The sequence below is a fragment of the Capricornis sumatraensis genome, chromosome 8 (assembly GCF_032405125.1).
Source record: "Capricornis sumatraensis isolate serow.1 chromosome 8, serow.2, whole genome shotgun sequence".
Lineage (NCBI taxonomy): Eukaryota > Metazoa > Chordata > Mammalia > Artiodactyla > Bovidae > Capricornis > Capricornis sumatraensis.
In genome coordinates, this window is record NC_091076.1 from 93997148 (window position 1) to 94013105 (window position 15958).

At 55.6% G+C, this 15958-nt stretch overlaps 2 protein-coding genes across 2 annotated transcripts; one reads left to right on the plus strand and one right to left on the minus strand.

Moving 5' to 3' along the window:
* Positions 1–301: 301 nt before the first annotated feature.
* NAGS (N-acetylglutamate synthase) lies at positions 302–6930 on the plus strand. The gene is made up of 7 exons (XM_068977233.1): positions 302–779; positions 1359–1633; positions 1748–1961; positions 2262–2442; positions 3290–3461; positions 3558–3740; positions 5395–6930. Exons 1-7 carry the CDS (start codon positions 354–356, stop codon positions 5546–5548), a joined length of 1605 nt encoding a protein of 534 aa, XP_068833334.1. The 5' UTR covers positions 302–353; the 3' UTR covers positions 5549–6930.
* A 61-nt stretch (positions 6931–6991) lies between these two features.
* TMEM101 (transmembrane protein 101) lies at positions 6992–10442 on the minus strand. The gene is made up of 4 exons (XM_068978414.1): positions 10303–10442; positions 9798–9978; positions 8781–8927; positions 6992–7999 (listed from the first exon to the last, which is right to left on the minus strand). Exons 1-4 carry the CDS (start codon positions 10437–10439, stop codon positions 7691–7693), a joined length of 774 nt encoding a protein of 257 aa, XP_068834515.1. The 5' UTR covers positions 10440–10442; the 3' UTR covers positions 6992–7690.
* Between the last annotated feature and the right edge of the window lie 5516 nt (positions 10443–15958).

Below are 15958 nucleotides of genomic sequence, written 5' to 3' on the forward strand. Positions count from 1 at the left end.
GCCCTCTTGCCCTAGTCAGACTCCTCCCTGGTTGTTCAAGACCCTGCTGAGCGCCAGAGCCACCTGTGGGGCCCCTGAGCCCTTCTGAAACCGGCCTTGGCAGTAGATTAGACACGCAGCCACCCTTTATCTCGGCCTCGTGACTCTCGCTAGTGGGTTCCGACACCCCCCTCCAGGGGCGGGGAATCCTCTCAGCGCCGCCCTCTGACCCATGGCCCGACCCGCGGCCCCCTACCCCGTCGTCGCCCCGCCCCGAACGGCCCAGCCCCGCCCCGCTGCAGGTTAAGAGGCCCCTGAAGGCAGGAGCTCCTGACAGACGGTCACTAGTGGGGGGGCGATTCGGTCTGGTTGTCATGGCGACGGTGCGGATGGCCTGGGCCCTGTGGGCAGCGCCTGTGGGCGGGAGGCTCCGGGGCCCCAGAGGCACGGGGAGCACCAGGAGGCTGAGCTGCGGCGCTCGGCGGCAGGCGACCAGGGGTACCAGCCCTGGACGCCGGCTCAGCACGGCTTGGGGGCCGGCCCAGCTAGCCCGAGAGGAGGCCGAGGGAGCCAAGGACGACGTCCATCCTTCTGCAGCGGAGAAGCCGTTGTGGACGCCGCCCCCCGCGCCCCCGGTGCCCCCCGATTCCCCGGGGCCCCCCGCCGGCCGCTCGCTGGTGCAGAGAGACATCCAGACCTTCCTGAACCAGTGCGGGGCCAGTCCCGGGGAGGCGCACCACTGGCTCACGCAGTTCCAGGCCTGCCATCACTCTGCCGACAGGCCCTTCGCCGTCATCGAGGTGAGCCGAGCCCGGTGTCTGGCTGGGTCACAGACCGTGGGTGGGGGCTGTGTGCCGATGTGTCGCCGGGTCTGGCAGGACGGGCTGTCGATCGGGGAGGGGAACCAGGAAGGGGATCAACGGAGCCCTAACGAGAGCCCGGGACTGGGAGAGGCCGCGGCCCTCGAAAAGCCTGGCTCCTAGCCCGGTGAGGAGTCTGGGGTCTCCAGCCGGTGGAATAAGATGCGCCAGAGTAGTCCTCCCACCCTGGGCACAGTTAGGGGTTCAGTTGGCCATCGGGGAACCTGGAGCGAAGCTGCCTGTTTCACCCCTCCCCCTAAGGTGTCCTAGAGTCCAAGGTCGCAGGGAGGAGCCGAGCGAGGAACGCTAGTGTGAGATAAGAGGATGATGGCAAGACCCAACGGGGCAAAGGGCAGAGCAGGTGGGCGCAGGTGACCAGAAATGGGGTCTGATAACTCCTGGGCAGGATGGGGACCCCCCCCCCTCAGAGGGGACCCTGAGGACCAGGCTGGAGGAACGAGCAGGTGAGGAAGGAGTCAGGGTGGGCGTCGTGCCCCCTGAACGCCCACGCCTCCGCAGGTGGAGGAGGAGGTGATCAAGTGCCCGAAGGCCGTATCCAGCCTGGCCTTCGCCCTGGCCTTCCTGCAGCGCATGGACATGAAGCCATTGGTGGTCTTGGGGCTGCCTGCTCCCACGGCGCCCTCGGGCTGTCTTTCCTTCTGGGAGGCCAAGGCACAGCTCGCCCAGAGATGCACGGTGCTGGTGGACGCCCTGCGGCACAATGCGGCAGCCGCCGTGCCTTTTTTTGGCGGCGGGTCTGTGCTGAGCGCTGCTGAGCCAGCCCCTCACGCCAGGTGAGTGCCGACCCTGCCTGCCCCGGCGTCCTCGGATCACGCCGCTCGGCCTCCGCAGCCCCAGCCCCGCGGGGCCCGGAGGCGATCTCCTTGAGCCCCGCGTCTGGCCCACAGCTACGGTGGCATCGTCTCTGTGGAGACCGATCTGCTCCAGTGGTGCCTGGAGTCCGGAAGCATCCCCATCCTGTGTCCCATTGGGGAGACCGCCGCGCGCCGCTCGGTGCTCCTGGACTCGCTGGAGGTGACCGCGTCTCTGGCTAAGGCGCTGCGGCCCACCAAAATCATCTTCCTCAACACCACAGGCGGCCTGCACGACGGCAGTAACAAGGTGTGTCTCTTCCTTTCGGGCTCCAGTCCCTGCGCCTCCGCACCTCTGCTGAGTGTCTCTCTTGCGGCCCCTGCACGCCTCCCTTATGGGCCCCAGAGTCAGTCTCTTCGAAGCCGCATGGGTCGGGAATGGAGTGTCAGAGAGGGATTCAGCCTACAGTGTTCAGATCTGAGCCCTCCCTGGTGGAGGACTCCGGGAGGAAGTAAGGGAAAAGGGGTTAAGTGAGGAGAGGTCCGCAGGGCGGGACGCAGTCCTGGTGCGGCTGCAGGTCGGAGGCTCACCCCCTAGTCCGGGACACAGGTCCTGAGTAACGTGAACCTGCCCGCCGACCTGGACCTGGTGACCAATGCCGACTGGGTGAGCACTAAACAACGCCAGCAGATTCGGCTCATCGTGGACATACTCAGTCGCCTGCCCCATCACTCCTCCGCCGTCATCACCGCTGCCAGCATGTTCCTCACCGAGCTCTTCAGCAACAAGGGTGAGGGCGAGGGCAGGGGCGCGCCGGGGTTTGGGGGCTCGGGGGGCAGGAGAAGCCACAGTAAAGGCTTCCTGCCCTTGCCAAACCTGGGGGAGGTTTGCAAGGAGGTGGACCAGCCTGGGCTGGAACTTGGGTGAAACTAGGCAGGTGGGCGGGACTTGGCTGGGGGGGAGGAACCACAGACCCAGCGGACCCAAGTGGAATGAGTAGCTCAGCTGGTAAAGAATCCGCCTGCAAGGCAAGGAGACCCCGGTTCGATTCCTGGATCGGGAAGATACGCTGCACAAGGGATAGGCTACCCACTCCAATATTCTCGGGCTTCCCTAGTGGCTCAGACGGTAAAGAATCCGTCCGCAATGCGGGAGATCGGGGCTCGGAAGATCCCCTGGAGAGGGCTGTTAACCCATTCCAGTATTCTTGCCTGGAGAATCCCAATGAACAGAGGAGCCTGGCGGGCTCCCTCCAAGGGGTCGCAAAGAGTCCGACACGACTAAGCGACTAAGTACACACACAGCACAGGAGAGGTGGGCGGGGCCAGGAGCCGGGTGGGCAGGGACGGGGGGGACTAGGGGAAGTAGGTGGAACCACAGGTGAGTGGGAGGGCGGGGAGGGGGGCGGGGGAACTCCAGGGACGAACTGCCTAGGAAAAGCATCTCCCTGAGTGAAGAGCACAGACAACTCTATACAGACCATAAGAAGCATCTTATCGTGGAGAGCTCCCAAAGGAGGTAACTGTCCCACCAGCCACCTTCCTATCTGGAACCTCCACCAGGCTGCGCAAACTTAGGAGTGGAGGGGATCTGGATCTCGGGCTGAATAAACCGCTCCTCCTTCATCCCACCCCCAGGTTCGGGAACGCTGTTCAAGACTGGCGAGAGGATGCTGCGAGTGCGTTGCTTGGACAGCCTGGACCAGCGCCGCCTCGTGAACCTGGTCAACGCCAGCTTCGGCAAAAAGCTCCGAGACGACTACTTGGCCTCGTTGCGCCCGAGGCTGCACTCTGTCTACTTTTCTGAGGGGTGAGCCTGAGGCCCCAGAGGGCAGGGGCCACGGGACAAGCCGGAGAGCTTTGGGTCAAGAAGAGGTCCCAGCCTGCCTCTCCCCCGCTGCGCCAGGTACAACGCGGCCGCCATTCTGACCACGGAGCCCGTACTGGGGGGAACCCCGTATCTAGACAAGTTTGTGGTGAGCTCCAGCCGCCAGGGCCAAGGCTCCGGCCAGATGCTGTGGGAGTGCCTGCGGCGGGACCTGAAGACGCTTTTCTGGCGCTCCCGGGTCACCAACCCCATCAATCCCTGGTAGGTTCTGCCCTTCCTAGCTCCCTCTCCAGCTCTCACCAGCCATGCCGGGAATCCACCAGCCTGGAAGGCTGGGCTTCACCTTCTTTCATTAGCTACCTTTCCCCCATGAGAGATGGCCGGCACATCAGTGTGGCCCCATATTCCCCAGGGAGCAGACCACACATGGAGCCTGAGATTTCCCTAGAGGCAGAGCACACTTAACTATGCTTTGTCCTGTTAAGGTAGATGCCTTGAAGACAGTCTGCACCGGAGACACAGCCTGCCTCTCCCAGGGTCTGGAGAAATTCAGCCCCTTACCGTTTTAGTCCAGGCCCAGTTGCCAAGCTCTGACCCCATTGCATCTCCAGTGGGACACCCCCTCCTCTCTTTCCTTCTGCAGTTATCTCCTCATTCCCCTACTACTCTGCTCTGTGGGCACCAAGAACAGAACAAGAACCCCTCCTTAGGCTGCACAGCCAAGGCAGTGTGGAGAGGAAAAGGCGGCCTCACTCTAACCCTCCTAGCTGTGTGACTCTGGCTAGTTAGCTAACTTCTCTGAGCCTTGGCTGCTCCTCTGTGAAAATAGCATAACACCAGGCTATTGGCTGGTGCTATGAGAATAAAATCAGATTACAAACCTCAGGTTCTAGCAGTGTTCAGCACATACAAGCATACCCCAGAGATATTACCAGTTTGGTTCCAGACCTCCACTATAAAGTGAATATTGCAATGAAGCAAATCACATGAATTTTTTGGTTTCCTGGTATATATGAATGTTTACACTATATTGCAGCCTGCTAAGTGTGAAATAGAATTATGTCTAAAAAACCAATGTACATACCTCAAATTTAAAATAGTTTTATTGCTAAAAACTGCTAACCATCACTTGCGCCTTCAGTGAACAGTCATCTTTTAGCTGGTGGAGGGTTTGAAATATTTCAAAAATTACCAGAATGAAACAGAGACATGAAGTGAGCAAACGTCTGTTGGAAAAATGACACTGATAGACTTGCTCTACAAGGTTTGCTTTACAAACCTTCGATTTGTAAAAAAACACAGTATCTGCAAAGCACAATGTGCTAAGTTGCTTCAGTCGTGTCTGACTGTTTGAAACTCTATGGATGGTAGCCTGCCAGGCTCCTCTGTCCTTAGGATTCTCCAGGCAAGAGTACTGGAGTGGGCTGCCATACCCTCCTCCAGGGGATCCTCCAGACCCAGGGATTGAACCCAGGTCTCTTACGTCTCCTGCAGTTGCAAGCGGGTTCTTTACCACTAGCGCCACCTTAGTGAAACACAAAACGTGGTATGCCAGTAGTAGGTTCTCAATAAATGAACCAGTGAGTAATGAGCCCTGCTGCTGCTGCTAAGTCGCTTCAGTCGTGTCCGGCTCTGTGCTACCCCACAGACGGCAGCCCACCAGGCTCCCCTGTCCCTGGGATTCTCCAGGCAAGAACACTGGAGTGGGTTGCCATTTCCTTCTCCAATGCATGAAAGTGAAAAGTCAAAGTGAAGTCTCTCAGTAGTGTCCGACCCTCAGCGACCCCATGGACTGCAGCTTTCCAGCTTCTCTGTCCATGGGATTTTCCAGGCAAGAGTACTGGAGTGCGGTGCCATTGCCTTCTCTGGTAGTGAGCCCTGGCCTTGCCTAAAACCTATCTCCCACCCCGAGCAGGTACTTCAAACACAGCGACGGCAGCTTCTCCAATAAGCAGTGGATCTTCTTCTGGTTTGGCCTGGCCGATATTCGGGACTCTTACGAGCTGGTCAACCATGCCAAGGGGATACCAGACTCCTTCTGCAAGCCAGCTTCTGACCCAGGCAGCTGACCCTCTCTACCAGCCCTTCAGGCCCTGGGACAGCCAGTGTGGACAAAAGGCCATGCCTGCTGGAGGAGACCCAAGGCAGCCACAGGCCGGACCAGGCATGCTGGCTGTGAACTGCAGAGGAAGCAGCAGCCGTTACTCTACCCTGCCCAGAGAAGGGCACCCAACGGAGGCCAAGCACAGGAAGGAAAAGGGCCTGCCCAAGACCCCCTACTTGCTCCAAAGCCACAACCAGATGGCCCTGAATTTTCAGTCTAGGAATTTGGAGGGAGGAGGGCTTGCCTTTAAGGGCTCTACTCAAGGCTGAGGGTAGGCCAGTGTCTTTGACCACTGTGCTGTTTTGAGGCTTCCTTGCCCAAAATATCACCCATATCTGCCTTATAGTCCACCATTCAAACTCCTTTGGGTCTTGAAACATCTCAGGAGGCCTTGATTAAAATGCAAGTAGTTGTCTGAAAGTCAGCTCACACTTGAAATTAGCATTGACCCTCTGGGAGCAACATCTTGAGGGATGGGGAACCAGGGGACTCCTAGAGGAAGAGAGGAGCTAAATGAGGCCAAGGCCCCGAGACCTCCCTCAGCCAGCTGTCAGCAGCCCCCAGAGGGGCTCCCCTATCCCTCAGTTAGGAAACATCTTCCATTCCACAAACCGAACTGACAGCAGCCCCATCTCCCTTACCAGGCAGGGCTCAGAGCCAAGCCCAGACTCGGAGGTCTTCCCCTCGACCCCCCTGGAGGTTGTGTCTCCATCTTTGCAGGAGGGGGACATTTCAGACAGGCGAAAGTCCAAAGCCTGAGGTTGCATTCGACATTTCTGACCCCTATGATGTGCCAGGCTCCATACTGGCTGCTGAGGCTACTTTCTGTCAGGAGGTGTGTGGATGTGTAGGGAGGGACCAGGGGCTGTTGAGACCAACCCCCCTAGAGCAGCCTGTCTTCCCTGAGGAGAGGGGTGGTGTTGAGCTAACAGCTGGATGTAGGCTTTAAACAGACCTGGCCTGGAATCCAGATCTGTGGCTTCAGGCTAGCAGCTCAATCTTCTCTGAGCCTCCATTTCCTCATCTGTGAAATGAAAATTCCTCGGCCTCAGAGTGGACCTTTAATCAGTCCTCTCCCTCTAGCTGCCCTCGCCAAAGACTTCTCTCAAAAGAGCTGGCATCAAATGGGGAGGAAAAGACAAGCCACGAGAGGGACTGAGTGAAAGGTCGAAGCGTGTACTGCAGGGAGCATTTGCAGACTTGAAGAGAGAGCCCAAGGACAGTGGGGACTCTCAGGACAGGAGCAAGGTCATGGGCGGGTCAAGGTGGGGCTTACCCGGGTATGGGCTTTCAAGAAACCCAAGAGCAATCCCAGCCAATGGCAAAGTGCCCCGTGGGGAGAACAGAGAAGCAAAGCCAAACGTCTATATAAAATGTTTAATTTTGGAGGACTGTGTGGTCTGGTGTTTGGGAGGGCACTCACCCACAGCAGGCCAACCACAGAGCTGGAAACAGAAGGCCAGAGGCAGGAAGTTGGCCCCTGCCTGCCCCACCCCTGCACACTCCAGAGTAGACTGGGGCCTGCTCTGCCCTCGAGGTGGGTGACAGCTAGTGCTGTGTCTGCTCCTGGCACACCCTGAGAGCCCACGACTTCCGTAGTGCGCAGCCCCTCTACTCCACCTGGGCCTGATCCATGTGTCAATACTCGGTGTCAGTCTCAGAAAAGCACTGCAGAGCCTAGCTGCATCTGCCAGGCTCAAAGAGGGATCTTTCACACTGGCTCACTTCCGGTTCTTGGTCTTCCTCCCTCTGTCTCCCACTCTCAGTGTTCCCTGCCCTCAACCCCTGCCCCCACAGCCCTGCCTTACTCCGTTTCCTGGGACAGGAGACCCAGGAGAACAGCTGGCCTCAGCTCTCCTCAGAACAAACAGGAAAAGGAAACCGTAGGGCAGAGTCATCAGGGCTCCCACCCCACCAAGGCCTGAGCCCAGGAACTGGGGAAGAGACCTGCCTCTTGCCAACATACACACACACACATGCACATAACGCAAAGGATCAAACAAACAGACCAAAAAGCATAAATAAACATAACTGGGCCAGCAAGGAGGAATGGAGGGTGGCCTTCAGTGGCTCCCCGCCCCCAGTTCTCAGACTCGCGCTGCGCAACTCAGCCGTCAGTGGCCAGGATGACAGCGGCCCCGAAGATGCCCACACTCTCTCCAAGGAGCTTCATCTGGTTCCAGAATTCAACGCGTCGCGTGTTGTGCCAGTAGGCCACGTTGCCGTCAATGAGCAGCATGACCGGGGGCAGCAGGACAGACAAAATCTGGGCAGCCAGGGTCACGTAGTAGCCCGACAGGAAGGCCAGGGCCAGGACGCCATAGAGCACGAAGAAGAGCTGGACCATCAGCTCCCCGCCTGGGAGATGGTTCAGATACGCCAGCCGGTCCTCCTTGCTGTGCTGCAGTGAGTAGGCCTAGAGACACACCGTCCTCTGAGGCTCCGAACAGGCTGAGAAGCCTATTCTGGGAAGGCCACCCCTGAGATGCAAGCCAGCCCCTACCAGGTGGGCTTTGGACTCCCCTCTCGGACTTGGGGCTTTCTGAAAGTAAGACCTGTGTCTCCCCTCGGACGAGGGAGCTCCGTGAGGCCAGGGTCTCTGTCTCTCCTGACCCTGGGGGCTCAGAAGGAAAGAGGGTCCACAGTCAGGCTGGGGCTCTCACCTCTGAATACAGAGCTCTGCACACGGGAGATGGTGCTCTGTATCTAAGATGAAGCTAAGTGACCTGAGGCCCATTGACATTCCCTTCCACACTGGCCCCACTCCCAGCACCAGGGAGAATGTAACTGGCTCTGCCAGGCAGCCCCATCAGCTCTAAGTGGCAAAGCCCCAGGTGGGACCTGAACTCTACCAAACCTCTCCTTTGTCCCCTCTCTCAGTCCTCTGGGGGGTGAAGCCATGAGAGGCCCAGTCCCTCTTGTCCTCCTGGCTCTCAGGCTTGGGACTGAATGGTCAATTCACCCTCTTCTCTCCCTGGTAGCAATAATGTTGGAAGAAGGGACTCTCAGCCAGGTCTCAGGCACTTGAAAGGCTCCCAAGGCCCAGAAGCTGGAGGGGGCAACTGCTGGGAGTCAAGCCCTCAGGAACTACATGCAAGCCTCATTCTGTCCACCTCTCTGGGTTCTGCCAGGCACCAGGCATCGGTTCACAGCTCACTCCCAGTAAAGCACCTCCGGTCAACAATCCCCCAACCTACCACACAGACGAGGTAGATGCCCAGGAAGACCTGGCCGGTGGACTGGAGGGAACGGCTGCGGGGTTTCCGACGGTACAGCTCCCCAGCACCGCTGGCCAGCACAAGAAAGCCACCGATGATGGCAACTGTACGTGAGTACATACGGACCTAGGCCAAGGCGAGGGGACCCCAATCAGAAACTGAAGCCATTGCACTTCTCCTGGCTGCTTGGAGCACAGAACTGCCCATCTCTACACATCCCGGTTCATCTGATGAACCCTCTTACCATTATCATGAGCAGGTAGAGCAGAGAAAGATAATTCTTTTTATCAGAAGTGGAAATTGAGGCCCAGAGGGGTTAATAAACTTGTCCAAGGTCCTACAGAAAGTGGCAGAACCCAGATACCAAGTGTTTGCCCCTCTCCCCAGCCCCAGGTCTGCACATTCAAAGTTCAATATTCTTTCTGCCATAGGGTATATTTTGTTCCCCAAACTAACCAATGATCTCACCGTCCAGTAGCTATTCTCACACCTGCCTCCCCTAATTGACTGCCAGTCCATTCCTTGCCGGTAATGCCTTGGTCCAGGCCCATCTCCAAGCCTGTAGTGCCTGGCACAAGTCCTGGAATCTACAGGATTGAATGCTGCCCTTGGATTAGATAAATTTCATAAAATCTGATGGGTGGACTAGGTACTCTCTAAGGTTCCTTTCTCCCTGGTTCTGATAACTAATGATGTAGAGTTCTGGGAACCAGGTGACCTGGGTTCTGGTCCCACTTGTAATGCTAACTGCGGTGTAATTTTGGGAAAGTCTGTTTCCCATCTCTGGACCTCAATTTCTGCACTCTGAGGGGGAGGTTTCCTGGTCTCTAAGGTCCTTCCGTTCTTGTGGTCTGTAATAACCGCTACAAATCAAGGGGTTCAACCTTCCCAGGCTTCGCACTGTGCTCCTGGCTAATAACAGGCAATGTCCAGCTGTCCCAGGCACCGGCTTCCCCAGCACTACAGCCAAATCCCACCTAGGGGCGAGGTGCTCACCTTCAGCCAGTCCCCGTAGTGGACGTAGCCCCCGATGTAGGCGGCATAGGTGCTAACGGCAAGCTGGAGTGCGGCCCCCAGCGCGAACCAGCGCCGCTTCACTCCAAAGGACATGAAGCTAGCGCACAGCACGGCTGCCCCCATGTCGAAGTACAGGTAGGGTACTGGGATGTCAGGCTTCCTGCGAGTAGGGAAGGGGGAAGGAACGAGGACAGAGGGAAGCAAAGGATGAAGCGGGAAGAAGAGTCTTGAGACTCCTCGGGTTCCCGCAAACTCAACTGCTTCTCCAAACCTGAGCCCCCTCTCATGGCTAGGACCCCCGCACTAAGCTCGATGCCCACCATGCTCCAGACCACAGTCCCTAACAAGTCCGAGGTCCCAGTTCCTTCCAGTCCAAGGGTCCCAACTTCTAGGCCACAACTTCTTCCCCACCTCACCGCACCCCCATTCTTAGGACGGGCCGGACCGCCCCCACCACATTCGGCGACCGCACGGACCCGCTCACCGGCGCGCCTCGGCCCTCTCAGCATACAGCATGAGCTGGCTGAAGCAGCCCCAGAAGGGGCAGCGTGTGAGCAACACAGAACCCAACTGCATGATCAGCTGCAACATCCACCGTCGCGAACCCATCTTCGACGCCATCTTGAGGAAGGGCAGTCCGCCGCAGCCTCACCCGGCGGCCAGGGAAAGGCCGGCGCCAGGATGCGACGCGCAACTTCCGGGTCTCGCGGGGTTTTTTTTTTTTCCCCGCCCCCCACCCCGGCTTCCGTCGGGAAACAAAGCTCTCTCTCTCTAGTTCTGGACTGAAGAAAGTATTGTAGCTGCAGGATTCCGTTTTTCTTTCTGCCGAGGGAGCCTCAGGGTCCTTTCTTATAGCTGCAAAACTGAAAACTAGAGTAGAGGAAGGAATAGTAAGCGAACTAGCCTTTGAATACAGCTAAACCTGGGCTCCAACTCTAATGCAACTCTGTGACTTTCAACATATCTGCCATACTTTACAAGATTCATCTGGGAAACTGGAATGACATCGACGTCACAGGGTTGGTCCCAGCACACAGTAGGGGTTCAGTGAATGGTGTACACAACACACACACACACAGGAAATCACACATACGAAATCCCTCTGCTTCTGTTTTAGGTTTAGAGTAAGAGGGTCTGCTCAGAGCCACTTGTAGACAACTTTGGTCTTGATTTGGCTTTCTTCTGTCCCCTGAGAGGAGAGAGACCTGACGAGGAAATATGGGTCATCTCAAGCACTCCATCCCTCCAGCTCTAGTGCTCCGACTCTAGCCCAAGCTACACTTTTTTCAGTTTAGCTGCATCAGGCTTCCGACTGGTCTCCCCCACTTTTTCTTTGGACTTATTTGTTCTCAGATCCCTATCTTGTTCTCATAACCATCAGGCACCTCTCCCTTGACTCAGTACATTAGCGATTGTATATTTGTGACTTGTCTATTGATGACTAGATTAACACTAGACTGTGAGCTCCATGATGGCACGGACAATGTCTGGTTTCTGCCTACTATTCTATTGACAGGGCCAGGTAGACGAGATGCATTCAGATGTGTGCCAAATAGATAAGTAAATGAACAAAACGTGTTACCACTATGTCGTCTCGGTAACTTCGTTGAACAAATGAGCAAAAGTTTGAGGCACTTTGGGATTGTCACCACACAGCCACCCCCACCTAATCTTCCTGCACCCCATCTACCACCCTGCAACATACAAATTCATCTTCTAATATTGAAGACTCTGTAAGCACTTTTGTAAGGTCCTTTTGTAAGGTGTGTTTCTTCCCTGGGGAAGGGAGGAGCTTATGTTCAAGTAGCATTTCTGAAGATAGGAATTTAAAATTCCCAATCAGCCAGTGAAAGCTGGACAATAAAACACTTTTCACATCTCTTTTTCTTTTTTTTTTTTACAAAGTCACTATGATTAAAGTCTGGGTGTATCAGAAAGAATGTGAGAAAGGGATATATCCAGGGGGAAAACTAGAGAATGAGATCGTGTGATTGCTGGGGTGGGGAGTTGAGGGTGAGGGTGGGAAAACTCCAGTCAAAGGGAATGAGAAAAAGAATGGGTTAAAGGTTATTTTGCCTACCCTTCCTACCCCCTCCCACCACATGAGGCAAGTTTTTACCAAAATACAGGCACATACTACAGCATCAACTTTCCGACTGTTTTTGTTTTTCCAATCTCCTCAGCTATCCCCAATTCAAATGAGTCAAAATGCACAGCCATCAGGAAGGAGCAAAGTGCTGAGAACTGGGATCAGTGTATGTCCACAAAATAGTTCTAGAAGCCTGCCTGGCTTGTGCCCATGGGAACAATACCCTTACCCACCCAACCTCCATCATAACTTTTGCAACCAGCTTCTGATCAAGTCCCCAGCAGCAGAGGCCAGGAATACGTGTGAGCAAGAGAAAGGAGACAAAGATGAATGCTTTCCTTATAGGGCTTCCCTGGTGGCTCAGATGGTTAAGAATCTGCCTGCAATGCAGGAGGCCTGGGTTCGATCCCTGGGTCAGGAAGATCCCCTGGAGAAGGGAATGGCAACCCACTCCAGTATTCTTGCCTGGAGCATTCCATGGATAGAGGAGCCTAGTGGGCTACAGTCCATAGGGTCGCAAAGAGTTGGACACGACTGAGCAACTTTGACTGTACCCATCCCACCCGTTCCCTCTGGTCTTTCTACCTTTTAGTTCCCTCGTCCCCAAAGAGGTGTTGAGGACTAGGGGCCAGACTGCTCTTCCCAGGGCTGGGAAAGATGAGAGCATTATGCTAGATCAGGGGTAAATAGGGAGGGGTGGTCGGTCCTAGGCCCCGAGAGTTGAACACAGCCATTTCTCTCTCCCCTCCCACCGCTCCTCCAACATGCCTGGGCAGACAACTGAGCCCCAAAGACCTCGAAGGACCATCCCTTTTCCTTTATCACAGCTCCATCTTTTCTCCCTCCCCCAGCTGCCTCTTGAGGGCTCCCCTGCTCTCTGGTTCTCCCAGGGCCTCGCCTGCACTTGCACTCAACCATAACCACGGTCACAGCCACAGTGACCAGCCCAGCTGGGAATCCACACTGCTCAGCACCACCCCATCAGCTGCCCAGGGCTACAAGTCAAGTAACCCAGGCTGGCTACACGCAAGTGCCACAGGTCATCCAGGTTCCCAATGGCCTGTTGCAGGCCACAGTCACATACTCAGGGGTTTGAGGCAGCAGCAGCAGCATCATGCCTGCTGTCCAAATGCCCATCATATCTTGAACTTGAGATGCTGCAGTCAGTTGCCTACAATAGAGAGGAGACCCAGTGCTCACGGGGCTACAAAGGCCTCGGCCTCCAGCTGACTAATGTCAGTCCCAGCCAGGGAGCACTTCCAGGCTGGCATGGGGGCCAGGGCTGCACCCCTAACTTGCTGTGCTGGTTCCCAGCCAGCTCTGCCAGCACAGGTGGAAGAGGCTCCCGACCCCAGCGGTGCCCAGCTCCGCTGGGTTGTGGCTCAGGTCTGGCTGCCCCAGGTTCCCAGGCTCCACAGGCTGCAGGGGTCCAGGCTGGCAAGCAGGTTCTGAGAGGTCTAGACAGAGTAGAGAGCACGGGGTGAAGGAAAAGTCTGGGTGCAGGGGGGGCCAGCTGGTGTGGCTGAGATACAGCTGCTCCAGAACACCTAGGCCCCCTAGGGCTCCACCAGCCAAGTCCCACAGGACACTGGGAGACAGCAGCAGCCGCAGTCCACACAGGCCCTGGAAGGAGCCATCTGCTGAGTGGCTGAGACCACTGTGGCTCAGCTCTGACAGCCAAACTATCAGTCAGTCAGTTCAGTTCAGTTGCTCAGTCATGCCCGACTCTTTGAGACCCCATGAATTGCAGCACGCCAGGCCTCCCTGTCCATCACCATCTCCCGGAGTTCACTCAGACTCACGTCCATCGAGTCCGTGATGCCATCCAGCCATCTCATCCTCGGTCGTCTCCTTCTCCTCCTGCCCCCAATCCCTCCCAGCATCAGTCTTTTCCAATGAGTCAACTCTTCTCATGAGGTGGCCAAAGTACTGGAGCTTCAGTTTTAGCATCATTCCTTCCAAAGAAATCCCAGGGTTGATCTCCTTCAGAATGGACTGGTTGGATCTCCTTGCAGTCCAAGGGACTCTCAAGAGTCTTCTCCAACACCACAGTTCAAACGCATCAATTCTTCGGTGCTCTGCCTTCTTCACAGTCCAACTCTCACATCCATACATGACCACAGGAAAAACCATAGCCTTGACTAGATGGACCTTAGTCGCCAAACTATCAGGGAACCTGGAAAGGGGCTAAGCAGGTGGAGGCCTCCACAGCCCACACAGTGCCCAAGGCTGGGCAGTTTCATGGTGCTGGCCACCTGCCGGCAGACCTCAAGCAAAACTGATGCCCCACTGTGGCTGTGGCCAACCTGCTCCACCCTTGCCCCATGACGGGATGGAGTGAGGATGGCACCAGGCGGTCATGGATGCTGAGAGCTTGTGTTACTCTCCTCCATCCAAGATACTGGGAAGCGTGGTGATGCTAGGAGAGAAAAATAAATGCAGACATGACTCAGGACCTCACTGTAGGCCAGGTCCCCAGTGTGGTCTTAAAGACACCTTCCCTCCATCTCTCAAGATCTTACCTGCTTACCTAGCAGATAACAGCTAGGTACATAGCAAAAGCTATTTCAGCCTGAGATCCCAGCTTCCTGACCCTCCCATCCCCAGCCACCCCTCATCCTATTATTCCTACTAGGATGAAAGGCAATCAAGGAAGATCACCCTTTTTAATTCTCTAGACCTTTTTTACTCCCACTCCACACTCCACCTCACTTATTTCCCACACAATCACAGAAACTCCCCCTCCTCCTGCAAAGAGCTTCAACTAGATCTTGGCCTAATCTGACCACCGAGGTCAAGACCTCCAGCAGAACCCCTGTGTACTCCTCTATTCCTGGCACTATATTTGCTGAGTGCAGCAGCAGCTCAGGAATGGAAGAGGAATCTCAGCTCTAGTTACCTGCCTGCCTGCCTCCTGCTAAGCCCCACCGCCCAAAGCAGGAGCAGTCAGCTCTCAGGAAGCCATCATCGTGAGGGTGCGGATAGGGGACAGGTTGAGGAATTCTCCAAGCCCTTTTGGCCTTCTATCCAGGGGAGCAGGACCCTGCCCTGCTTTTCTAAGAGCAGGTGTTCCCCCTTCCACCTCCTTCTCTCTTCTGGAGCCCTGGCCCTCCTCTATTTCTTGTCAACCATGATAACTAGGATAAGCCTTGGAGCCCTCTCTCAAGTCATAAAGCAGACAGGTGTCTTTTTTTCATTCCTACTTCCTGCCTAAGACAACTGGACACAAAGGAGGGGAATGTTCTCTCTTGTTCTCACTAGGCCAAAGGTCAAAGTACTCCTCTCTGGCCCTCAAGGAGTGCCCAGCCTTTCCTTCTGAAACAGGGGACGGGTCCAGGGTACCCAGTGTTTCTGCCTTGCCCTGGGAGGCCAAACATTTACTTTCTCTCTAGGTTCCTGTGTGCTCAGGAGCTCCACCCAGCAAACTCTTTAAGAGAATAATAACGGCCATATGGAAGAAATGGTTACCAAGAGCCAAGCTTCATTAGAGGCTTCATTTAATCCTCAAGTGAGACACTCATTTCACAGATGAGGGAACTGATGCTTGGCAAGGTTAGGTAAGTTGCCAAGTCATACTGCTCATTAGTGGCAGAGGTAAAATCTGACATGACTCAGGCCTGTCTGAATCCAGGCAAGCACCTAACCACTAAGCTACAGTGACCCAAAGAGTGAGCCATCATCCCTCATGCCGTGCAAACACCGCCCCCCTAAGATGTCAAGGTCATAATAGGTGAATAGTACATATGATGCCCAGAATGGTAAGGGCAGCTGAGCCACCACCAACCTAGGATATTATTCTCAGCTTGTGGTTGATCAGACTTGAGCCCCTTTGATTTAATTCAAGTGATCTGGTTCGAGCAAATTATACCAGAGAAACTTCATTATCAATAATCTTTGAGAAAACATTACAAACAGAAGGTTGCCAGAGACTAGAATGGAACACAAGTATCAATCTTGAAAAGTCAGTTGAGTGTAACAACTGTTAACAAAATTCAGAGGGCTCATGCAAGTCTCACCAGTTACCTAACATGATGGCCACTAGGTGCCCACA

Excerpts from the sequence above, each read along its gene's own strand:
- TMEM101 (XM_068978414.1), bottom strand. The coding sequence starts at position 10,439 with ATGGCGTCGAAGATGGGTTCGCGACGGTGGATGTTGCAGCTGATCATG. Across the intron at positions 9,979-10,302 it reads GAGAGGGCCGAGGCGCGCCG|GAAGCCTGACATCCCAGTAC; the intron begins GTGAGCGGGTCC and ends CCCTACTCGCAG. Across the intron at positions 8,000-8,780 it reads GCATCTACCTCGTCTGTGTG|GCCTACTCACTGCAGCACAG; the intron begins GTAGGTTGGGGG and ends GTGTGTCTCTAG.
- NAGS (XM_068977233.1), top strand. The coding sequence starts at position 354 with ATGGCGACGGTGCGGATGGCCTGGGCCCTGTGGGCAGCGCCTGTGGGC. Across the intron at positions 1,962-2,261 it reads TGCACGACGGCAGTAACAAG|GTCCTGAGTAACGTGAACCT; the intron begins GTGTGTCTCTTC and ends TCCGGGACACAG. Across the intron at positions 3,741-5,394 it reads ACCAACCCCATCAATCCCTG|GTACTTCAAACACAGCGACG; the intron begins GTAGGTTCTGCC and ends CACCCCGAGCAG.